The 25,345-nt window shown below is 47.1% G+C and overlaps 1 protein-coding gene across 1 annotated transcript in view; it reads right to left on the bottom strand.

The window, feature by feature from the left end:
• The window catches only part of cubn (cubilin (intrinsic factor-cobalamin receptor)), a 70,492-nt gene that overhangs the window by 2,877 nt on the left and 42,270 nt on the right, over window positions 1-25,345 (bottom strand). The window contains exons 44-66 of the mRNA XM_069151214.1: window positions 25,232-25,345; window positions 24,078-24,256; window positions 23,766-23,975; window positions 23,452-23,592; window positions 22,284-22,468; window positions 19,677-19,848; window positions 18,401-18,604; window positions 17,871-18,020; window positions 17,664-17,785; window positions 16,270-16,495; window positions 15,375-15,562; window positions 10,769-10,925; window positions 9,864-10,013; window positions 9,579-9,764; window positions 7,197-7,326; window positions 6,868-7,085; window positions 6,504-6,703; window positions 6,040-6,202; window positions 5,584-5,792; window positions 4,991-5,135; window positions 4,478-4,659; window positions 1,061-1,226; window positions 198-433 (exon numbers count right to left, since the gene is read on the bottom strand). The exon at window positions 25,232-25,345 is cut by the window's right edge and continues 61 nt beyond it. Of these exons, the coding sequence (XP_069007315.1) occupies window positions 198-433; window positions 1,061-1,226; window positions 4,478-4,659; window positions 4,991-5,135; window positions 5,584-5,792; window positions 6,040-6,202; window positions 6,504-6,703; window positions 6,868-7,085; window positions 7,197-7,326; window positions 9,579-9,764; window positions 9,864-10,013; window positions 10,769-10,925; window positions 15,375-15,562; window positions 16,270-16,495; window positions 17,664-17,785; window positions 17,871-18,020; window positions 18,401-18,604; window positions 19,677-19,848; window positions 22,284-22,468; window positions 23,452-23,592; window positions 23,766-23,975; window positions 24,078-24,256; window positions 25,232-25,345 (4,033 nt within the window). The remainder of the gene's footprint in view (window positions 1-197; window positions 434-1,060; window positions 1,227-4,477; window positions 4,660-4,990; window positions 5,136-5,583; window positions 5,793-6,039; window positions 6,203-6,503; window positions 6,704-6,867; window positions 7,086-7,196; window positions 7,327-9,578; window positions 9,765-9,863; window positions 10,014-10,768; window positions 10,926-15,374; window positions 15,563-16,269; window positions 16,496-17,663; window positions 17,786-17,870; window positions 18,021-18,400; window positions 18,605-19,676; window positions 19,849-22,283; window positions 22,469-23,451; window positions 23,593-23,765; window positions 23,976-24,077; window positions 24,257-25,231) is intronic.

The following is a 25,345-nucleotide window of genomic DNA, read 5'->3' as shown; positions in this document are numbered from 1 at the left end:
TGTTGTATCTGCTCTAAAGTGTTCAGTAGAAAGTACGTTCCCTGACACTCTTTTTTTTTCAGCCCTCCAGCACGGAGGTCAGTGAGAGTGAACACACCTCATTCACACCTCCAGTCTGTAAATCAACCTGTACGTGTTTGTGTGTCGGTGTCGGGCTGAAACATCCCGTCACCTCTGATCACCGATGAGTTACGTACCGCTCCACAGTACGGTCCGACGGGCTGGGAGGACGCGTCCGGGCCGTCGTACAGCTTCAGGAAGTTGTTCTGACAGTTTCCCGGGTCGTCGATGCCGATCTGGGCGAAGGTGACGGTCACCACCCGACCTGGGGGGGCCCTGATGCCCCACTCACAGTGCGTCCCGTTGGGGTAGCTTCCCGGGTAGTTGGGACTGGAGAAGGAGCCGTGGTCTCCAAACAGTGTTCCACCACAACCTGGGACAGAAATATGTCCAACAGAGAGGGTTCAGATCAGCTGGGGTAAATAAACAGGAAGAGACACTGAACACGTTCATCTTCCTCCAACCAGAGTTTCATAAAAGCAGTAATAATCAGAAAAAGTACAACAAAAAATGTAAATAATATAAAATAATAATTACATCTGTAAACCTACGTGAACTGAACTACTATCTCTGAATCAGTTCCATAAATAAAGGTAAAACTAGCAGAGCATCATGTTGACTTCTCTCCATCAAACAAAATAGCATTTCATGCGCATGTTTATCTTGTGGCCATAATTTATTTTTTTCTCTCTCTGTGGCTCCGCAGTTTATAGAAGGACAGAAGGATGATGACTGATTATTTTTCACGGTAAATAACTGGTAGTTTGTATTTGGCCTCCATCTTGTTTGTTTTCATTCAAATCATAAAGGAGGACTTTAAAATGAGGGTCAGTAAAACATCCCTTCAGTCTGTGTACGAACGGTCCTCCAGCAGCTGGTTGCTGCGCTACCTTCACACTGACCGGCTGGAAGCTCGTTGGTCACATTTGGATGTTGGATTCATGTTCTTCATGTTTCATGGAATAAAAGGATGTTCTGTAAACCCGCTCTGAGCTCTGACCGTGAGGGGACGAAGTCCACGTGGCCTCGAAGCCGTCTCGCGCTGTCGAGAAGTCGCTCTTGAAGTGCAAGTAGAGCAGGTTCGATTGTGGGAAGACGGGGTCGGGCAGGGCGCTGCCACAGAACCGACCAATCAGGGGAGAGTCCACCGTGCTGCCGTTACGAACCTGAGACACAAAGGTCACACAGAAAACTCACAGATCATATATGAATAATAACGCTACTGTCACAGATAGCACATGTAGGGACACACGTCCAAGGTTCAGGTGTGATGGAGATGAAGACGAGCCTGCAGGATGTGGATGAGGAAGGTGTGAGGAGGTGTGTGAGGGCGTGTGATGGCGTGTGAAGGCGTGTGAGGGCGTGTGATGGCGTGTGAGGGTGTGTGAAGGCGTGTGAAGGCGTGTGAAAGCGTGTTAGAGTTTGTGATGGCGTGTGAGGGCGTGTGAAGGCGTGTGAAGGCGTGTGATGGCGTGTGAAGGCGTGTGAAGGTGCGTGATGGCGCGTGAAGGCGCGTGATGGCGCGTGATGGCGTGTGAAGGCGTGTGATGGCGTGTGAAGGCGTGTGATGGTGTGTGAAGGCGTGTGAAGGCGTGTGAAGGCGTGTGATGGCGTGTGAAGGCGTGTGATGGCGTGTGAAGGCGTGTGATGGCGTGTGATGGCGTGTGAGGGTGTGTTAGGGCATGTGATGGCGTGTGATGGCGTGTGAAAGCGTGTGAGAGCGTGTGAGAGTTTGTGATGGCGTGTGAAGGCGTGTGATGGCGTGTGAAGGCGTGTGAAGGCGCGTGATGGCGCGTGAAGGCGCGTGATGGCGTGTGAATGCGTGTGAAGGTGTGTGAAGGCGCGTGAAGGCGCGTGATGGCGTGTGAAGGTGTGTGATGGCGTGTGATGGCGTGTGAAGGTGTGTGAAGGCGTGTGAAGGCGTGTGATTGCGTGTGAAGGCGTGTGATGGTGTGTGAAGGCGTGTGATGGCGTGTGATGGCGTGTGAAGGCGTTTGAAGGCGTGTGATGGCGTGTGATGGCGTGTGATGGCGTGTGATGGCTTGTGAAGGCGTTTGAAGGCGTGTGAGGGCATGTGATGGCGTGTGAAGGTGAGTGAAGGCGTGTAAAGGCGTGTGAAGGCGTGTGATGGCGTGTGATGGCGTGTGAGGGCGTGTGAGGGCGTGTGAGGGCGTGTGATGGCATGCGATGGCGTGTGAAGGCGTGTGATGGCGTGTGAAGGCGTGTGAAGGCGAGTGAAGGCGTGTAAAGGCGTGTGAGGGCGTGTGATGGCGTGTGAAGGCGAGTGAAGGCGTGTAAAGGCGTGTGAAGGCGTGTGATGGCGTGTGATGGCGTGTGATGGCGTGTGTAGGCGTGTGAGAGTTTGTGATGGCGTGTGATGGCGTGTGAGAGTTTGTGATGGCGTGTGATGGCGTGTGATGGCGTGTGAAGGCGTGTGAAGGCGTGTGATGGCGTGTGAAGGCGTGTGAAGGCGTGTGAAGGCGTGTGATGGCGTGTGATGGCGTGTGAAGGCGTGTGATGGCGTGTGATAGCCTGTGAAGGCGTGTGAAGGCGTGTGAAGGCGTGTGAAGGCGTGTGATGGCGTGTGAAGGCGTGTGATGGCGTGTGAAGGCGTGTGATGGCGTGTGATGGCGTGTGAGGGTGTGTTAGGGCATGTGATGGCGTGTGATGGCGTGTGAAAGCGTGTGAGAGCGTGTGAGAGTTTGTGATGGCGTGTGAAGGCGTGTGATGGCGTGTGAAGGCGTGTGAAGGCGCGTGATGGCGCGTGAAGGCGCGTGATGGCGTGTGAATGCGTGTGAAGGTGTGTTAAGGCGCGTGAAGGCGCGTGATGGCGTGTGAAGGTGTGTGATGGCGTGTGATGGCGTGTGAAGGTGTGTGAAGGCGTGTGAAGGCGTGTGATTGCGTGTGAAGGCGTGTGATGGTGTGTGAAGGCGTGTGATGGCGTGTGATGGCGTGTGAAGGCGTTTGAAGGCGTGTGATGGCGTGTGATGGCGTGTGATGGCGTGTGATGGCGTGTGATGGCTTGTGAAGGCGTTTGAAGGCGTGTGAGGGCATGTGATGGCGTGTGAAGGTGAGTGAAGGCGTGTAAAGGCGTGTGAAGGCGTGTGATGGCGTGTGATGGCGTGTGATGGCGTGTGAGGGCGTGTGAGGGCGTGTGATGGCATGCGATGGCGTGTGAAGGCGTGTGATGGCGTGTGATGGCGTGTGAGAGTTTGTGATGGTGTGTGATGGCGTGTGATAGCCTGTGAAGGCGTGTGAAGGCGTGTGAAGGCGTGTGAAGGCGTGTGAAGGCGTGTGAAGGCGTGTGATGGCGTGTGATGGCGTGTGAAGGCGTGTGATGGCGTGTGATAGCCTGTGAAGGCGTGTGAAGGCGTGTGAAGGCGTGTGATGGCGTGTGAAGGCGTGTGAAGGCGTGTGAAGGTGTGTGAAGGCGTGTGAAGGCGTGTGATGGCGTGTGAAGGCGTGTGAAGGCGTGTGAAGGCGTGTGAAGGCGTGTGAAGGCGTGTGAAGGCGTGTGATGGCGTGTGATAGCCTGTGAAGGCGTGTGAAGGCGTGTGAAGGCGTGTGAAGGCGTGTGAAGGCGTGTGATGGCGTGTGATAGCCTGTGAAGGCGTGTGAAGGCGTGTGATGGCGTGTGAAGGCGTGTGAAGGCGTGTGAAGGTGTGTGAAGGCGTGTGAAGGCGTGTGATGGCGTGTGAAGGCGTGTGAAGGCGTGTGAAGGCGTGTGAAGGCGTGTGATGGCGTGTGATGGCGTGTGAAGGCGTGTGATGGCGTGTGATAGCCTGTGAAGGCGTGTGAAGGCGTGTGAAGGCGTGTGATGGCGTGTGAAGGCGTGTGAAGGCGTGTGATGGCGTGTGAAGGCGTGTGAAGGCGTGTGATGGCGTGTGAGGGCGTGTGATGGCGTGTGATGGCGTGTGAAGGCGTGTGAAGGCGTGTGAAGGCGTGTGAAGGCGTGTGATGGCGTGTGATGGCGTGTGAAGGCGTTTGAAGGCGTGTGATGGCGTGTGAAGGCGTGTGAAGGCGTGTGATGGCGTGTGAAGGCGTGTGACGGCGTGTGAAGGCGTGTGACGGCGTGTGAAGGCGTGTGATGGCGTGTGACGGCGTGTGAAGGCGTGTGACGGCGTGTGAAGGCGTGTGATGGCGTGTGATGGCGTGTGATGGCGTGTGATGGCGTGTGAAGGCGTGTGAAGGCGTGTGATGGCGTGTGATGGCGTGTGAAGGCGTGTGATGGCGTGTGAAGGCGTGTGATGGCGTGTGATGGCGTGTGAAGGCGTGTGAAGGCGTGTGATGGCGTGTGATGGCGTGTGAAGGCGTGTGATGGCGTGTGAAGGCGTGTGATGGCGTGTGATGGCGTGTGAAGGCGTGTGAAGGCGTGTGATGGCGTGTGAAGGCGTGTGTCTCTGCATGTGTTCTGTACCTCCAGATAGTCGTATCGACAGTTTCTGTGGTTCTCCAAGTCAAAGTTGTTGAAGAAGAAGGAGATGTAGCTTCCCGGCGGTGCCTTCAGGAGGACGATGCAGTCCATGTTGTGCGGGTAGATGTTCGGCCAGCCAGGACTCATCAGGTAGCCGTACTCCTGCTCGTAGGTCCGGCTGCAGCCTGGAAACCAACGCAACCAGAGTCAGAGCGCTCACTAGAGACCGGCTTCACTCACTGCTCGGTATCTCAACGTTCGGATCAGGTTGCACCAGGACAGGAAGTGACTTCTCCTGGTGCTGTGGTGTTGTGGGTTTCCCGACACTGGTTATCTCCTTCAGTCGGTTAAAATGTGCTGACTGGACAACATTCAGCCTCCTCCGGCAGCCGCTCGCTGCTTCATATGACCTCCGTTCTCTTTTAAAGGAAACTTGCACATTTCTAAGTTGAATTCCCAACAATAAGTAAATACAACGATGTTGTGTTTGCTCTGTTTCTCATCCTGTTTACTTACTGGCGACCTGATAGGTGAGACTGAGGCCGTTTCCTGCCATGAAGGAGTCCGACTTGAAGTGCATGAGGGCAGTTCTGCCGTGACTGTAGAAGTCCGGTGGACGGCCGTCCAATGCACAGAACTTATGGGACTGACCGTAGTCTCCCTGGAAGCACAAGAACCTCGTCAGGATGAAGATCACAGCACAGTGATGATGACCTTCACCTTTCTACGGGACTCAAACGGACGGTGAACCCGGTTACAGTGGAGAGGCCGTCGGTCAGAACCGTCCACAGCCAGCAGACGGTTTGTCTGTTTTCTTTTGCTTTGTTTGTTGATAGTGAGCAAAGAAAAGGATTTTGTGAGAGCAGACATATTTAAATACTTTTAAATCTGACTGTAACTGTTGAAGGTTGTGAAGCTGCCTGTCCGTCTGTGAGGACAGAAATAAAAGTGAACAAACAGCATTTTATTGGAGTTTCATGTAAAAGAGCTGGAAATACCACGAATTCTTCATTTCAGAAAGTGTTTGAGACAGAAGTGCTCAATATAACTGTTTGTGTGCCACCGGTAGGTTTTGTGTTGTCTGGTTTTGGTGCAGTCTCTGAACTCACCATGGGCCAGTCCTTCATCTCAAGGTAGTTTGTGGAGCAGCTCTGGTTGGGCTGGAGGACGAAGGTCTGGACCGACACTTTGATGGTTTCCTGGGCCGGAGCGTCCAGGGTCCAGAGACACGACGTGAAAGGAGGATAGTTACCGGGGAAGTAGGGGGAGGTCAGGGTCTGGATGGTGGTTGTGGCATTCAGGGTCCCACCGCAAACCACTGAGGAGGAAATACAAGTGTAGTACAGCAGCAAGAAATAATATGCGTATGAATATGCTCGCTGTGTGTTAGCTGAGTGTTAGCTGAGTGCTAGCTGAGTGCTAGCTGTATTGTAGCTCTCATGAACAAGGAGGCAGCTGCAGACAGATGTTTGGACACAGCGGGTGTGTTTAAAGTTCCTGGTATATGAATGGAGCTTTGTTTTTTGTCGTGGAGGGTAGAGGGTGGAGGGTGGAGGGTGTCTTACGTGGAACTGCTCTGTAGGTGGCGTTGAAGCCCCGCCTCTGTGCGGTGCCATCCGTCACAAAGTGAACAGACAGGAAGTTTCCACTGGAAACAAAGTAAGCCGGGATGGAGTTTCCACAAAACGTCCCGACCAGAGGGACGTTGGTGTTGTCACCATCATACATCTGATAGTGGCAACAGGAAGTCCATGTTTGTCACAGTATTATTATCAGTTTTATTATTCTAATCAATATTCTACTATTAGCATCAGTGTTTAGCACATACCATTAAAATAAGAATTTGGTATTATGACTTCATTTATCACAAATCTAAATGAGCGTTATTTATTTCCTTACGTAATGAGCCATTAATTCACACCAGCAGAACACAAATGAAAGCACGATGCCTTCACTGTACTGATGTGTCACAGATTCGTGTTGAAGTGTTTTCAATCACGACGTGGTTAATGTTTCAGAGGATCTTTACTTTGATGTAGTCATAGCGGCAGGTGGAGGAGGTCTCCAGCTCGAAGGAGCTGAAGGTCAGATTGATGACTTTGTTGACCGGCGCCTCGATGGTCCACAGGCAGTCCATCCACGGCTCATAATAACCATCCAGGTTTGGATCTGGAGAACCCAGCATGCCCATGGGCATGGACAGATAGCCCCCGCAGCCCTGCGCCGGACCTGAGGCAGTTCAAGGACAAACAACAATGAATTCACAAATACAAAGTCCCACAAATGTACATAGTTAATAAATAACTCTGGAATGAGCTCTTGGTTTATGAACCCCAGTGAATCAGGCCCCTCCCTCCTCAGCTGCCGTCATTCATACGATCATCCCGACCTACCGAGTGTCTCACTGTAAACAGCTCTCCATCCCATCCCATTCACCGAAGCATCTGTCCTGAAGATGATGAACAGCTGGTTGGAGGAGGACTTCAGGTCAGGAGGCAGCGCGGTACCACAGAATCGACCCAGCAGGGGGCCAGAGGTGTCCCCTCCATCATAAACTGCCACGTAGTCGAAGCGACAGGAGGAAGATGCCTCCAGATGGAAGGTGTTGAACCTGAGGAGAGAGCAGATGAGAGCGTGGACGGCTGAAAGGAGGTTGTTCAGTCCAACCTGAGACGACCGGGACGGATCACAATGGTTCTGTTCTTCTGTTTTGCAGTCCTACCTGAGATCCAGCACTCTGTTGTCCCGGACCCTGATGTGGTAGGTACAGTTGATGTTGTGGTGGTAGTTGGTCATGGAGAGAGTGGGACTGCTGACTGTACCCATGGTGCTGTTGAACAACCCACCGCACGCTGTAGAAACACACTCTGGATCATTACATGCACAGTATGGAGAGCAGACGGTCGGATTCAAACATTAAACTTGCCGAACCGCCGGATCCCTGACGTGCAGCGTGCGAGGGACCGCAGATCACTGCTTGTAGTTTTAATTCACTTTGGATTTGATGAGAGAAGTTGAATGGGAGTCTATGGAGCCGGAGGCTTTTTGGAGCCGACCTCTAGTGGCACTCGCTGGTATTGCAGCTGAAGACACTTCTGGATCAGAACCATTTTACAGACCTGAAGCTACGAACTCTTTGATATCCAGTCTGAGGTCTGATTTCTCACCGTGCTCATGTCCTTTAATTCAACTGCTGGGACACAAACATGAGAATGATTCGATAAGGCTGCACTGATACCATGTATGTGCTGTAAAAAAGAATAAACCGCAAACCAGCTCAACACAAATACGTGAAAACGTTTTCAATGATGGAAGCGAAAAGGTTATTTGACACCAAACGGGCCTGTGTATTGTCCCATCTTCATAACTGAATCCAAAAATGATCAAATCTTCACTGACTTTTCTGAAGCATGAAGTTGTCTGAAACGTTTCAGCAGCAGCTTCCAGTCTGAAGAGAATCTGAGCAGCTGAAGTCACGTAATGTTTGGAACGAGTCTCCTTCAGCTTTCTGCTTTAGTGATGGTGATGTGGACCACATCAACTTAGTACAACACTTTGCACTCTGAACTGACTCTTCTTATTTCAGGAAAAGCACGTCAGTTCGGTTTTCCTCCGTGTGTCCGTCTGACCTCATGACCTTCACACCTTTTTCCAGATTTCCCCACAAGTTCAGCCGCCATTTATTTTCAACAGTCGGATTCCTCTCAAGAAGGTAGGTCAACTAAATCATGTTATGAGCCAAATCTATGATGTTCGATATGAAATGATCACCTGAAAGGGTTTGGTGTAACGCTGGAGAATTCAGGGACTTAGCTAAGAGCTAACAGAGCTAAGTATCAGTTACAACCAGTTGGTAAAGTGAACTGAACGTTTGTTCAGCTGGTTGTTTACGGCCGGATTCTCGTTTCTTAATATCATAACTGGAAGTTGTATATTTATGTTGTGTACTGCTTCATGCTTATGAACATGTTAGCAGCAACATGTGTGTGTGTGTGTGTGTGTGTGTGTGTGTGTGTGTGTGTGTGTGTGTCTGTGTGGTTTAGTGTGTGTGTGTGTGTGTGTGTGTCTGTGTGTGTCTGTGTGTGAGTGTGTGTGTGTGTGTGTGTGTGTGTGTGTGTGTGTGTGTGTGTGTGTGTGTGTGTGTGTGTGTGTGTGTGTGATTCAGAAAGAGGGGGAAGGAATACAAGAGCCACCTGAAGACATGAGATAGTGATGGAGGGTGTGGAGGTGTTGAATGGACTGACCTCAGCTTGTGACCTTCTTCTAGGTTTCATATATGTACTCAATCTAGTTTATCCCAAAGCCTTTCGTTTCACTTTTGAGGTTCTCCAGAAAATCTTCATGCAGCTTGAGCAGCACAAGCTGTCCCCCAAAATCCAAAGTGTATCTGGCAGCCTTCAAAGCTCACAGTGAGGATAGTCTCTGATTCATTGCTCCTCTGGGCCACAAACTGTCTCCTACCATGTTACAGCAGCACACTCGTGTTTAGGAAGCTTGGAACAATTTAGTTTGGACTCATGGCCAAATTCTGTTGCACACTTTTTTGGGCCAAAACGTTATGTATTAAGAGTGTTGTGCATTATTTGCATATTTGTTTGTCTTTGTGACCATCAAGTTAATAAAGTCTTAATATTAACAAATTCAAGTCTATTTTTTGTCTCTAGCCAACTTAAAAAAACTTTACATTTTAAGTTGACTTGCTTTAAATTTAAGTTGCACGGATGTAAACTGTTGATTTGAAATGAATCCAGTTTTTAAGTAGTTCTCACTTCAATCAATTGTGTTCATATAACTTGATAAATTAAGTTGAACAAACTTAATTCAATTGTGTGTTACCAATTGAAGTGATTTTATGAAGTAGGTCCAACTATTTTCTTTTTAGAGTACGATGCCAAAATCAAAAGAAATTCCAGAGGAGATGATGAAGGTGCAGACCGTCCACAATTCAGACTTTCATTATAAAATTATAATAATTTGCCGTAATTGTTTGTGACCAACAAACACACATTTCAGCCACATTACATCAATTCGACTGTCTTTTTTGAAATGTCGATGGCCTCCTTTGCTCATCAGTGTATAACAGTAACTGGTCTTCATTACTTACGGATGGCTCGGTATTCTGCCATGAAGCCGCTGCTGGAGATCATAGAGTTGGAGTAGAAGTGGAGCAACATGGGGCCGAAGGTGGAGAGGGATCCCGGGAGGCTGCTACCACACAGAGTGGCGATCGCAGCTCCGCCCGCAGCCAGGTTGTAGATCTTCAGACCGTCGTCCTGACAGGTGGAGTGAGCTGGACAGCAGGTCAAACACTCAGCAGCTGATCACACCACAAACATTCTGTTTCTACCTCCTGCAGGTGTTGGTCCACAGCACCGATGCTAACTCTTACCTTCTACCTGAAAGCTCTTGAAGATGAGTATGACCACCGTCTGTTGTCCAGCGTCCACGGTGTAGTTGCAGTTGGAGCGGTCGGGGTAGTTTGCTGGATAATTTGGAGAAACCACTCGACCGCTGGAAGCCGTGAAGTTTGCGCCGCACCCTGATGAACACAACATATCAGTCTTTCTTTTTGTTGGACACCTCAGTCCAGTTCAACCTCAGCTCACACTCGGTCTGATGTGAACTGAAGATGGACGCTACCGTCATTTCAGAAAGTATACTATCGCTTTACTTTTTGCACACTTCATACGGTTGTAAATTTAATCTTCAATCGAAAACTTTTTTGATTTTAAGTAGAAAACATTTTTTCCATCAATCTACACGAAGGGTGTTTTCACATTTAGTCCTTTTTAAATGGATGAAACTTGTCCTCTGAAACTAGACTTGAAGTGGACCTACAGAGAAGTGACTCAGTTCTGTTTGTGGTCCACTTCAGCTCAGATGAAGCCTCAGTTCTGTTTCTGTTCACCCTGAACCAATCATCATCCATCAGTGATGTCATCATCCATCAGTGATGTCATCAACCATCAGTGATGTCATCAACCATCAGTGATGTCATCGTTGGTTTGTGAACATTATGAATCCTCCAGTTCAGATTCTGTCCGTCACCATCTTGATAGTTCGGAGCGGTTTGGAGCAGGAAGTGACCATATTTGGACGAGCTGGGGGAGGAGCCAGCGGTGGATCTGACCGATCTGATGTTTACTGGGTAACATGTCTGCTGCTGCACTCTCATCATGGTGAGATTGATTGTGATGATTAAATTCTGCTGATTCATTCATTATTACAGTCAGTCCGTCAGAGCAGTCGTATTAAAACTGGAAGATCAAACCAAGCTGTCTTCTTGGTTCTTACTGTTTCTGAAGGAGAGAGAGAATCCTCTTCCAGCGGTCTCTGTGGACTGGAATCGGGTTGTAATGATGTTATATGGAGCAACGACGGGGCCCGGGGCCACAGAGCCACAGCCCGTCATCAACAGGTCCTCGGTGTTTTGGGTTGGTCCCGACCACACCTGCAGAAATATACACACTGATTTAGAAATCGTTGTAAAGTTAAAAAGGCTTCTACCCATTCGAAGGAATGTAACGACTGCAGGAGGCCAGTTTATCAGCGGACTCTTCTACTAGAGAACCATGCTGTTGGAATACGTGCAGAATGTGGTTGGACGTTGTTCTGCTGAAATAAACAAGACCTTCCCTGAAAGAGACGTTGTCTGGATGGCAGCATATGTTGCTCCAAAACCTGAATATATCATTCAGCATTAATGCTTCCTTCCAGATGTTCAAGCTACCCATGCCATGTGCACTAATGCATCCCTGTACCATCACAGATGCTGGCTTTAGAACTGAGCTGATAACAAGCTGGATGGTCCCTCTCCTCTTTAACCTGGAGGATGCAGCGTCCATGATTTCCAAACAGAATCTCAGATTGTGGACATATTTCATATCTCCTGTAATATGTAATATAATATAATATGTAATGAGTAATATGATAGCAGCTTATGAGCAGTCTCAAAAAAACACATTAGTATATATTCCCTCTGTTGGGAGACGACACGCTGATACTCACACTGGAACTCTGACCGGACATGTAGCTGACGTCCACGTAGGGACATGTAGCTGACGTCCATGTACGTCCCCCCCCACCTCTATGTAACCGGAGTGGATAAATGCTGTACTCTTTCTGTAACGAAGTCGAAGAAGTCTGCAGTCCAGCAATCTGTCCATCTCTTCCCAGGCTGCATGTCCAATAAAGAGTCCTGATGAATTGATGTTTGACTCCAACCTCATCTGTGACCAGTCTGTTCAAAGAAAATCTACCACATGATCCATCAGACCTCAGGACAGTTTTCCACTTCACCTCAGTCCATCTTAAAGTCCTTCCCCTCCTCCTCACAAAGGTTGGAACCACCTGGACTATATTTCACCACAAACTGCTCCACATCTAACCTCACTGTAACTCCACTTCATGTCTCCGACCACTTCTTTATCTCTGACTCTCTAACTGACAACCTGACCACATCAACAGACTCTGGACCTGTCAGTCACAACATTCACTCCTCTCTCTCTCTCTCTCTCTCCTCTCTCTCTCTCTCCCTCCTCTCTCTCTCTCTCTCCCTCCTCTCTCCCTCCTCTCTGTCCTCCTCCTCTCTCCCTCCTCCTCTCCCTCCTCTCTCCCTCTCTCTCACTCTCTCTCACTCCTCTCTCCCTCCTCCTCTCTGTCCTCCTCCTCTCTCCCCCCTCCTCTCTGTGCTCCTCCCCTCTCCCTCCTCTCTCCCTCCTCCCTCTCTCCCACCTCCTCTCTCCCATCTCCCTCCTCTCTGTCCTCCTCCTCTCTCCCTCCTCTCTCTCCCTCCTTTCTGGCCTCCTCTCTCACTCCTCTCTCTCCCTCCTCCTCTCTCCCTCCTCTCTCCCTCCTCTCTCTCCCTCCTTTCTGGCCTCCTCTCTCACTCCTCTCTCCCTCCTCCTCTCTCCCTCCTCTCTCCCTCCTCTTCTCTCCCTCTTCTCTCCCTCCTCTCTCTCCCTCCTCTCTGTCCTCCTCCTCTCTGTCTCCTCTCTCCCTCCCTCCTCTCTCTCCCTCCTCTTTGGCCTCCTCTCTGGCCTCCTCTCTCTCTCCCTCCTCTCCCCCTCCTCCTCTCTGTGCTCCTCCTCTCTCCCTCCTCTTCTCCCTCCTCCCTCCTTCCTCTCTCTCCCTCCTTCCTCTCTCCCACCTCTTCTCTCCTCTCTCCCTCCTCTCCCCCTCCTCCTCCCTGTCCTCCTCCTCTCCCCCCCTCCTCTCTCCCTCCTCTCTCCCCCCTCCTCTCTCCCTCCTCCTCTCTCCCATCTCCCTCCTCTCTCCCCCCTCCTCTCTCCCCCCTCCTCTCTCCCCCCTCCTCTCTCCTTCCTTTTCTCTCCATCTCATCAACTCTTCTCTGTCAACGGTCTGTTTCCTGAACTCTCTGAAGGAGAGAGTGAACCCTCTCCTGAAGAAACCCCCCCTCAACCCATCTGAAGTAAACAACTACAGACCGTCTCTTCTTTCCTTTCTTTACAAAACTCTGGAGCGAGCTATCTTTAACCAACTCTCCTCCTATCTCCACCATAATAACCTTCTTGACCACCAGTCTGGTTTCAACAGAGACGGTCCTCCTTGTTGTCTCTGAGCAGCTTCACACTGCTAGAGCAGCCTCTCTGTCCTCTGTCCTGATCCTTCTAGACCTTCTGCTGCATTGGACACAGTGAACCACCAGATCCTTCTTTCCTCCTTCAGGACCTCGGTGTCTCAGGCTCTGCTCTCTCCCTGTTCTCATCCTACCTCAACGACCTCACCTACCAGGTAACTTGGAGAGGATCTGTGTCTGAACCTTGTCCTCGCACTACTGGTGTCCCTCAAGGCTCCGTCCCGGGTCCCCTCCTCTTCTCTCTACACCGACTCTCTCGGCTCTGTCCTTCACTCGCATGTCTTTTCCTACCACAGCTATGCTGATGACACCCAACTGATCCTCTCTTTTCCAGATCTGAAACACAGGTAGCAGCATGAATCTCTGTCTGTCTGACTGACATCTCTCAGTGGATGTCCTCACACCACCTGGAAATCAACCTCCACAAGACCGACCTGCTCTTCCTTCCAGAGAAAGACTCTCCCACCCTCGACCTGACTACTACCTTCAACAACTCTGTTATCTCGACCCTGACTGATAAGAACCTCGGAGACACTCCACAGTCAACTCTCTCTTACTGCCAACAACACGTTCCTGTAGATACATGCTGACCAACATCAGGAGAATACGTCCTCTTCTCACTCAGAAGGAGGTGCAGGCTCTGGTCCAGGTTCTGGTCCAGGTTCTGGTCCAGGTTCTGATCCAGGCTCTGATCCAGGTTCTGGTCCAGGTTCTGGTCCAGGTTCTGATCCAGGCTCCGGTCCAGGTTCTGGTCTAGGTTCTGGTCCAGGTTCTGGTCATCTCACATCTAGACTACTGTAACTCCCTCCTGGCAGGTCTACCTGTTAGTACCATCTGACCTCTGCAGCTCATCCAGAATGCAGCAGCTCGGCTTTAACCTCCTAGATTCACTCACACTCCTTCTCCTTCTCCTCCTCCTTCTCCTCCTCCTCTGTCCCTGCTCCTAAATGGTAGAATGAGCTCCCCAAAGACATCAGGACAGCAGAAACTCTGTACATCTTTCACCACAAACTAAAAACATACCACCTCCTCCTCCTCCTCATCTCCTCCTCCTCTCCTCCTCCTCCTCCTCTCCTCCTCCTTTACCTTGAATAGTAGAACTTTAGTATCTTAACATGGAACTTACTGATAGAACTTTGTAGTTTGACTTTCTTGAAGAAATTGTATTTTTTCTTGATTGTTGTTGTTCTTTTTTGAACCCTCATGTTGAAATGAACTTATTGTAAGTCGCTTTGGATAAAAGTCAGATAAATGTAATGTGATGTAATGTGATGTAATGTAATGTAATGTAATGAGATGTAATGCAATGTAATGTAATGAGATGTAATGTAATGTAATGTAATGTAATGAGATGTAATGCAATGTAATGTAATGAGATGTAATGTAATGTAATGTTTTGTAATGTAATGTAATGTGATGTAATGAGATGTAATGTAATGAGATGTAATGTAATGTAATGTAATGTAATGTAATGTAATGAGATGTAATGTAATGTAATGTAATGTAATGTAATGAGATGTAATGCAATGTAATGTAATGAGATGTAATGTAGTGTAATGTAATGTAATGTAATGAGATGTAATGTAATGTAATGAGATGTAATGCAATGTAATGTAATGAGATGTAATGTAATGTAATGTAATGTAATGAGATGTAATGCAATGTAATGTAATGAGATGTAATGTAATGTAATGTGATGTAATGTAATGTAATGTAATGTAATGTGATGTAATGTAATGTAATGTAATGTAATGTAATGTTTTGTAATGTAATGTAATGTGATGTAATGTAATGTAAAGGATCTCGGGTCCAGAGAAGGAGAGCACCATGTAGGACAGTTCTGTCACTATTGGTGTGTGAATGTGTGTCAATGGGTGATTGGGAGGAGAACCAAGCAGCGACCATCAGTGAGGTCATCAACCATCAGTGATGTCATCGTTGGTTTATGAACATTATGAATCCTCCAGTTCAGATTCTGTCCGTCACCATCTTTGCTAGTTCGGAGCGGTTTGGAGCAGGAAGTGACCATATTTGGACGAGCTGGAGGAGGAGCCAGCGGTGGATCTGACCGATCTGATTGGAAACCTGACGATACTACGTCCCGCCCACCGATAGCTGTAACCTGACTGCACCACAGGCCTGTCAATCAAACAGACACGCCCCCAAAAACAGGTCTTCTTGAATCTTCTTTTCTAATGAATGAGGGATTATTTTCAGATGGACCTCCAGAAAACTAAGAAGAAGGAGTGACTTTAGCTAACAACACCGAGATCACTGATGGACACATTTTATTCACTTCACCTTGATATAACTGTTCTGGCAGGTCCCACTGCTGTCTGGAATTTGGAAATCAGTTCTGAAGCTCATCTCCAGGTGGTTCCCTTCGTGGGTAATGATCTTCCAGGAACACTCCACGTTGGCCGGGAAGTTCTGGGGATAGTTTGGAGACTTGATGGTTCCTGTGTCAGCGTGGATCACCCCTCCACAGCCTGTCGGAAAACAAACAAGTGACTGTTCAGCCCACGGGTAGAACGAGCACAGAAATAGGAGTAAAACCCAGATCCAAGCAGACCGAAGGTTCAGACTTCCCTCACATCTGAACATGCTCAGCAAGAAGTTCTATAAGTACTGAGCTTTTTTTTTTATTATTGTTTTTTACTTAGTTTTAGATTTGTTTTATTTCAGTTTCAGTTTTCCCAACTGTTTTTCCTTTATTTGTACAGCTGTATATATATATTTTATAGACAAACAAGTATGACGTTTGAACTATTTGTCAGAACAGAGCCTCATTCACCAACTATCACCACAACAAAAACATCTTCTTAAAACCCACTTATACAGTTTTCATGAAGATTCTGACATTCAACGATGTTTTATTCATCTGGGATTTGTTGTCAGGTGAGAACAGGATATGAGCACACTAATTTAAATGCTGACATGTTTGTGCAAAATAAATGATGAATGAATTTTCTTCGATTCTACAGTTGTATAATATAGAATAAAATGTACCATGATCTTTAAAAGTAATTTATATTTTTCATATATTTTTACAAAACATTTTAGTTTAAAATAAACGTCACACTGATCCCATTGATTACATGAATCGGGAACCCTGTCATCCAGTAATCAGTGACTGTTGTGAAGCATGTCGGTCCTTCTGATGATTCATTCATTCATGAAGCTGCTGTGAACCCACCTGAGGAATCAGCCGACCAGGAGGCGATGAATCCTGTCTTGGACACGCTGTGGTCAGCCAGGAACACCACGGCCAGCTTGTTGGACCCGGACTGGATGGTTCCTGGGGAGGTGGTACCGCAGTAATGGCCGATTACAGGAGACCCGGGGGAGGCTCCGTTGAAGATGGTGACCGAGTCCCAGCCACAGGTGGAGTGGGGCTCCAGGTTGAAGGAGCTGAAGGTGAGCTGGTGGGGCGGGGGGGTTTGGACCGAGGACATTTACACATGACTGGAGGTTCTGCTGTCAAAGCACCTCAGAAATATCTGAACCAACAAGCAGTAAACTTTCACAATGAACATCGAACTCACAAAACTTGCACGGACTTCCCTTCCATACCCAGAAACCATCATCTCTGGCTGGAGGAAATGCTTCGACCCACTCCAACATTAAATCATCGTGGAAATACAACACTTCTGTTTTTTGCTCCCATTTTTCATTCCACTTCTATTGAAGGAAGTTAAAGATCTAAAACTTCTACTTTGCTCACAAAAACGTTATTTCTCTCAAATGTGTTCAAATCTGTTAGTGAGCACTTCATCACCTGTGTTAGAATAATCCATCCAGCTGACAGACTGCTTTTAGAAAAGAACAAGTTTTTATCTTGAGATATTACAGGATTTGGGCACATTTTCACAAATGGTGACAGATAAGCATGTTGTTCAACATGCCGACTCGTCGCTCTCTCAAACCGTGTTTCCTCGTGTTGGTGATGAAACTGCACATTTTAGAGGCCTTTAATGGCCTTTAATGTGACCTGTCTGAAGCAGATCTGTGCAACAATCTTGCTTTCAAATCAGCATCTTGATGTGCGATGTTTAATTCTTCAGGGGAACATCACCTCATCAGTGCCTTCAGGATTACGCTGGGATCCAAAATGTTTGATTTTGTGGCAGATTTCTGCAAAAGTATCGATGTAATTTGTGGAGTTTTAAGTGAGTTTGTTGCGTAAAATTGGACGAATTAGAAGAAGTTGCAAGTTCTTAGAAAGTTTTTAAACACTACCTGATAAAGGAGTAAATCTGTAATCACTTCCTGTGATAATAATCCTGCTGCACATCACAGAAATATTTTAGTTTTAACCTTTTATTTAATCTTTTATTGAACTTAGAGAACCGTGGGGTTCAAAGTTACAAATTGTTTTTAAATTTGAAGCTCCTGCAAATATTGTGGAGTTCGCTTAAATTGATGTTAACTATGATTCCCTGGAGGGACTGTTTGAATATGTTTATTCATACGGTCTCATAATGAGTCAAATATAATAAAGTGTGCTGTAAACACTGCAGTCAGTATATCTGCATCCATTCCCTCCTCTCTTCAGGTCCAGTCAGGGCAGCAGGTCCGGTCCAGACTCACCTTGATGGTGTGTCCCGGTGGAGCCTCCAGCAGCCAGGCGCAGCGGCTGGGACTGGGGTAGACGTTGGGGTAGTTGGGACTGGACACCACCCCCCCCTCACCGGTCTGCCAGCCTCCACACTCTGCACACAGACATCGACGTATTAAAGGACGAGATGGCAACAACAGGACGGACACCTCAGAAACACACTGAGGTCGGAGTCCTACCGGAGAACAGGTACTTGGCCTTGAAGCCCAGGTCTCCCTGAGAAGGACCGGTTCTGAAGTGGACCCAGAGCTCCGGGGTGAAGACCACGATGGGAACGGGGGGGACGGTGTTCCCACAGAGTTTAGCCAGCAGCTCCCCGTCTGAGTCTCCTGAGGGACGAAGTTTACAGAGTTCAAAGATCCAGTCGGTTCCAGCAGGGAGTCCAAACAGATCCACATGAAACAGACTCCGTTTGAATCCTGTTTACGCTCCAGTTCCTCCTCACGCACATCACAAATCAACCACAACTCACTGAAGGAATCTGACTCCATCATATTTAATACAAATCAGACTTTATTTTGGATTTTTGATCCAACAGAATATTTGAAATAATAAAATAAATGAGTACATATATATATATGGTCACTGACACCAGTGTGGTTCCCCGTATTTATCAATCAGAGTTATTCCCTTTATGAATATTGATAATCATTCTGCACTAATAAGTCCTCCAACAACGTCCTGACTGGTTCTGTCTGCGTGGACTCACCCAGTCTGAACTGCAGGTAGTCGGACTGACAGTTCTGCTGGTTCTCCAGCTGCAGGTCTTCTATCAGAACCACGATGGACGAGTTGACGTGCTGCAGGTTCTGGATCAGCCAATCACAGTTCAGGTTGTTGCTGTAGTTGGACACCAGGTAACCTGGAGACGAGAAGTTCCCGCCCACTGGGTTGCTCAGGACTCCTCCACACTCTGAACACACACACACACACACACACACACACACACACACACACACACACACACACACACACACACACACACACTGTGTCAGGAAACACAATATAATGTTACACACACACACACACGCACTTTGTACATGCTCCCATTAGCAGATGTCATCAGGAAGCACTGCATCAACTTCCATTGTTATGCAGATGACACTCAGCTATATCTTTCTATAAAACCAGATGAAACTAATCCGTTAGTAAAACTTGAAGCCCGTCTAAAAGACATGACCCTGATGAACAGCAGCCCACAGACTGAAGCCGCCTCGCCCGGATCAGGGAAACCGGGGAACCTTCCTGGAGCCAGACCCAGGAGGGGAGCTTGCCGGGGAGCGTCTGGTGGCCGGGCCTTTGCCCACGGGGCCCGGTCGGGCTCAGCCCGAAGAAGCATCGTGGAGCAGCCGCCCTGTGGACCCACCACCCGCAGGGACAAGCATCGGGGTCGGGTACAATGCATACCGGGCGGCAGGCCGAGCCGGGGGCCGGGCGAACTGATCGTCGGCAGCATAGACCAACTCTAGGGACGTGGAACGTCACCTCACTAGTGGGGAAAGAGCCGGAGCTGATGCAGGAGGTGGAGCGGGAGGTGGAGCGGTACCAGCTAGATATAGTTGGGCTCACCTCCACACACAGCACTGGCTGTGGACCCATCTCCTGGAGAGGGGCTGGACTCTATCCTTTTCTGGAGTTGCCCAGGGTGAGAGGCGCCGGGCGGGAGAGGGGATACTGACGAGCCCCCGGCTGAGAGCCGATGTGTTGGAGTTCTGCATATATATCAATAAAGGTGAAACTGAAGACACACACTCTGAATCTATCAACACATCCTCCTTTTTTCTCCTCTTGTTGTTTTTCTTCGATGTGTCTGAAACTCGTCGTCTTCGAGTCACAACATGTTATTTCTACATTTACTCGTGTGGCAGCTGTTCTGTCTCACTGTCTCTTTGGGGATTTCGGGTACCGACACATGGACCGATTTCCTGTGAGACTGGACCGGTGCCTGAAACTGGTTCTGATCCGTATTATCAGCTTCATCTGACCTGCCGGCTCGTCGGAGGAGTACGAAGCTGTGAAGCCTCCGTTGGACACGGAGGCGTCGGTGTTGAACACGATGACCATGGTGTTACCAGACGACCGGACCCGAGTACCGGCTGGTACCGTCCCACAGAACCGCTGCAGGAGAGGGGCGTCGTCCCCGAGCCCGTTCAGGACCTGGAACACATGGAAGTATGCTCACTTCATGGTCCATCATATTCTATTAGATCAGTGAGATGTATTTATGTGTGCTTTCCACAGACGCACACAAAGAGCTTTACAAAGAAGGAACAACATTAAAGATGTATTTAAAAGATGAAAACTCAGCGCACAATAAACGGAGGGAACACAGGAGCAGGTAGAACTGGTTAGATCTCAGGGACGTGAGGAGGAGGAGGAGGAGGAGGAGGAGGAGGAGGAGGAGGGGGAGGAGGAGGAGGAATGAGGTTTGAGCAACCTGTCTGAAATTAATCTTCAGGATGAACTGTGTGACGGGTCCTGAATGTGTCGCTCTCCCAGGTCCTGAATGAACTGTTTTTCATTGGTTTTTTTAACTGTTTTTTATTGTTTTGAATTGTTTCTAACAATTTTTCATTGTTTTTAACTGTTTTTTATTGTTTTTTATTGTTTCTAACTGTTTTTCATTGTTTCTAACTGTTTTTCATTGTTTTTAACTGTTTATAACAGTTTTTAATTGTTTTTAACTGTTTTTAATTGTTTTTAACAGTTTTTCATTGCTTTTAACAGTTTTTCATTGTTTTGAACTGTTTTTCATTGTTTATAACTGCTTTTCCATTGCTTTTAACTGTTTTTAATAGTTTTTCATTGTTTTGAACCTTTTTTTTTAATTGTTTTGAACTGTTTTTCATTATTCTGAACTGTTTTTCATTGTTTTTAACAGTTTTTGATTGTTTTTAACTGTTTTTGATTGTTTTTAACTGTTTTTCATTGTTTTAACTGTTTTTCATTGTTTTTAACTGCTTTTAATTGGTTTTAACAATTTTTCATTGTTTTAATTTTCTTTCATTGTTTCTAACTTTTACATTGTTTTTAACTGCTTTTCATTGTTTCTAACTGTTTTCCATTGTTTTTAAGTTTTTCATTGTTTTTAACTGTTTTTCATTGTTTTGAACAGTTTTTCATTGTTTTCCATTGTTTTTAATAGTTTTTCATTGTTTTTACCAGTTTTTCATTGTTTTGAACTGTTTTGAACAGTTTTTCATTGTTTTTCGTTGTTTTTTACCAGTTTTTCATTGTTTTGAACCGTTTTTCATTGTTTTCCATTGTTTTTAATAGTTTTTCATTGTTTTTACCAGTTTTTCATTGTTTTGAACTGTTTTTAACAGTTTTTCATTGTTTTTCGTTGTTTTTACCAGTTTTTCATTGTTTTGAACTGTTTTTAACAGTTTTTCATTGTTTTTCGTTGTTTTTACCAGTTTTTCATTGTTTTGAACTGTTTTTAACAGTTTTTCATTGTTTTCCATTGTTTTTAATAGTTTTTCATTGTTTTGAACTGTTTTTAAACAGTTTTTTCATTGTTTTTCGTTGTTTTTTACCAGTTTTTCATTGTTTTGAACTGTTTTTAACAGTTTTTCATTGTTTTTCGTTGTTTTTTACCAGTTTTTCATTGTTTTGAACTGTTTTTAACAGTTTTTCATTGTTTTTCGTTGTTTTTTACCAGTTTTTCATTGTTTTGAACTGTTTTTTAACAGTTTTTCATTGTTTTTCGTTGTTTTTAACAGTTTTTCATTGTTTTCCTGATGTTGTGATGCTGTTCATGTTTCATTTGAAGCCCTTTGAATTGCCACATTGTTGAAATATACTTAAATAAACTGACCCTGCCTCAGTTTGATCATATTCCTCAAGAGGAGAAACCAGAAGTCCTCTCAACTGTGTTCTGAGGCAAAGTTCTGAGCGGCCCGTTTGGTACCGACAATCAAACAGCTGGATCACTGACAGGACACGTTCCTGTTCTCATGTTTGATGAGAACAAGAACTTCACTTCATCCCCAACAACAGCTTCAAATATGAAGACTCAAACTTACTGTCAGTTCTGTTATGATTTCTCCTGATTTTACTAATTCATCTGCACTCAGCGGTCTGCTGGTCCAAAGGTCAACTCTGTCCTGGACTGTCCTCTGGACTCCATAGAGGAGGTGGGTGAGAGGAGGATGTTCGCCAAGCTGACCTCCATCAGTGACACCACCTCTGCTTGAAGCAGCTCCTTCAGACTGCTGCACCCTCAGAGCAGGACAGAGCGCCACCTGCAGGCCTGCTGTCAGACGTTTCAACAGCAGCCTTAAATAACGTTGCACCGTACTTGTGTGTACGTGTATTTATTTGTTCACTGCTCTTATTTTTTTCTAAAATAATTGTTTTTTTCTATCTTACTTTATATATACATATATTGTAAATGTTGTGTTTTGTTTGCACCTTCTTGTGTTTCTTTGCTGCTGTCCACTGTGGGATTAATAAAGTCCAAGTCTAAGTCTAAGTGTAACCATGGTGACAGCTTCTGTCCTCCACTCAGACACAAGTCAGGAGAATCCCCTTTGTTCACGTGGTGATCGCTGGTTGAATGTTTCAACATCACGACATCACGAAGGACTCACGTCAACGTAGTCGAACACGCAGGACGACCCGGAACCTTCCAGCTGCAGGTCGTTGATGGTGAGCGTCACCCGGCGGCCCGGCGGAACCACCACGGTCCAAACACACACCCGGCTGTGGGGGTACAGGTTGGGGTAGTTTGGAGAGGAGATGGTCCCCGAGGGTGCGTTCAGCTCACCTCCACAGGCTGCAGGGGACAGACAGGAGGACACTCAGCAAGGGACAGACAGGAGGACACTCAGCAAGAGACATACAGGTGGACACTCAGCAAGAGACATACAGGTGGACACTCGGCAAGAGACATACAGGTGGACACTCGGCAAGAGACATACAGGTGGACACTCAGCAAGGGACAGACAGGAGGACACTCAGCAAGAGACATACAGGAGGACACTCAGCAAGGGACAGACAGGAGGACACTCAGCAGGGGACAGACAGGAGGACACTCAGCAAGGGACAGACAGGAGGACACTCAGCAAGAGACATACAGGTGGACACTCGGCAAGAGACATACAGGTGGACACTCAGCAAGGGACAGACAGGAGGACACTCAGCAAGGGACAGACAGGAGGACACTCAGCAGGGGACAGACAGGAGGACACTCAGCAAGGGACAGACAGGAGGACACTCAGCAAGAGACATACAGGTGGACACTCGGCAAGAGACATACAGGTGGACACTCAGCAAGGGACAGACAGGAGGACACTCAGCAAGAGACATACAGGTGGACGCTCAGCAAGGGACAGACAGGAGGACACTCAGCAAGAGACATACAGGAGGACACTCAGCAGGGGACAGACAGGAGGACACTCAGCAAGAGACATACAGGTGGACACTCAGCAGGAGACAGACAGGAGGACACTCAGCAAGAGACATACAGGAGGACACTCAGCAAGAGACATACAGGAGGACACTCAGCAAGGGACAGACAGAAGGACACTCAGCAAGAGACATACAGGTGGACACTCAGCAGGGGACAGACAGGAGGACACTCAGCAAGAGACATACAGGAGGACACTCAGCAAGGGACAGACAGGAGGACACTCAGCAGGGGACAGACAGGAGGACACTCAGCAAGAGACATACAGGTGGACACTCAGCAGGGGACAGACAGGAGGACACTCAGCAGGACTGTGTTGGACCGGATCAGAACCAACAGGATCCTCGTACCTTCGACGCTGGCCTCGAACGTCAGTCTGAAGCCGGCTGCGTTTCCTTCGGAGTCGCTGACAAACCGGACGAACGCAAAACTGCCAGACGTGTCGATGGAGGCTGGAAGGTTGGAACCACAGTGTCGAGCCAGCACACGTCCTGAAGACACAATATCAACAATACCTGAGGCCTTGTAGTCTTTATAATAATAATAGTAATCATAATAATAACAACAACAACAATAATAATACCTGAGGCGTTGTACTCTATAATAATAATAATAATAATAATAATAATAATAATAATAATAACAACAACAACAATAATAATACCTGAGGCGTTGTCGTCTCTGATCTCCACATAGTCTGCGGAGCATCCGGCGCTGGCCTGCAGGCTGAGGTTGCTGTAGCTCAGGGTGAGGTAGTGTCCTGTGGGCCCCTCCAGGTACCATTCACAGTTCAGGTTGTCAGGGTAGTTGGATGCTGGGAAGCCCGGGCTCTGGATCGCCCCCGTCTGGCCGATGTAGGTACCGCCGCAGGTCGCTGGGAGGAACAGAATGAGCAGGTCCAGCAGTGTTTGGATCCAGTTTTAGATTTCAATAGTAACACTGAACTCAGATTGTGATGCTGACTGTGATTTCTCACCGATGGAGTACTTGGCCTTGAATCCTTTGTGTGTGATGCTGGTGTCGGTGCGAAATCGGAGCAGCATGGAGGAGCCCGTTGAATGCTGGGTAGACGGTCGGGTGTTCCCGCAAAGACGGGAAATCACGTCGGCGTTGGACGTTGAGCCGTCGCGCAGCTCCAAGTAGTCGTACAAACAGCTGAGAAATGATTGGATGAGAACATGTCCTGTTATGGTCGTGACTCCTCGAACGTTAGCAGAAGATAACAGACTGTAACAAAATCGTAAAAACACATTCTGAACAAATGGAAATATTTGCAGGAGCAACAGAAGCTCTGCTGAAGGCAGTACGACTCAAAGTCAACCTTTTCAAACAAAACCCACTTCATCGGCTGGAGAAAAATTAAAACACGAGTCCATGGATATCTTTGTTCATCAGATATCTTTGTTCATCAGATATCTTTGTTCATCAGATATCTTTGTTCATCAGATATCTTTGTTCATCAGATGTCTGTTCATCAGATATCTTTGTTCATCAGATATCTTTGTTCATCAGATATCTTTGTTCCAACCAGACTGAACTAGCTGATCAGTTTAGTGTTTCTATGTTCTGTATTTATTCAGTTGGAGACTAGAAATCCTCTCTGTTGCTAGGTGGTTGCTAGGTGGTTGCTAAGGGTCGGACTACTTCCTGGAGTAGTAAACATTATGTACGTTACATAAAAGTCTACTGACGTGACTGATTGTTTTCCAGTTGTTAGTCATACCCTATGTGTTGCCGTGGAAACGGAGATCACACTAACAAAAAGTTTTATATTTTTAGAGTGAATTGTTCCACAATATGAAGACATGTTTTATTTAATCACATTATTATACTCGAGGATGTACTTTAACGTAATTATTGGTATGACAGTGATTAGTGGTTAAAGCTCTTATGTTTACAGAAGATGTATTCTATATATGAATTCTGTATTCGTCTTAGGAGTTTTGACTTGCCATTTTTTCCATTTTCAAAAGTTTTTGGGAGAAAAGCAGGCATAACGTTGAGTATTTTAAATGTAAAAATCCTGCAGGACCTGGTTTTTATTAAATATAGATTAAATCACGAGATGAAACTTCAGAATAAAGAAAATAACACAGCAGCATGTGGAGGAGACAGCAGCAGCAGCTCTACCTGCTTGTGTGTTCGATGTAGAACTCGTCCTCAAAGTCCAGCTGGACGGCCTCTCCGTTGGGGACGGAGACCACCCACACACAGTCCATGTTCTGGGGGTAGTTCTGGGGGTAG

The sequence above is a fragment of the Embiotoca jacksoni genome, unplaced genomic scaffold, assembly GCF_022577435.1.
Source record: "Embiotoca jacksoni isolate LCO1_2020_lvr unplaced genomic scaffold, fEmbJac1.0.p SCAF_17, whole genome shotgun sequence".
Classification (NCBI taxonomy): domain Eukaryota; kingdom Metazoa; phylum Chordata; class Actinopteri; family Embiotocidae; genus Embiotoca; species Embiotoca jacksoni.
The sequence above is the reverse complement of the archived record's forward strand: the minus strand, read 5'-3'. Positions and strand labels throughout refer to the sequence as shown.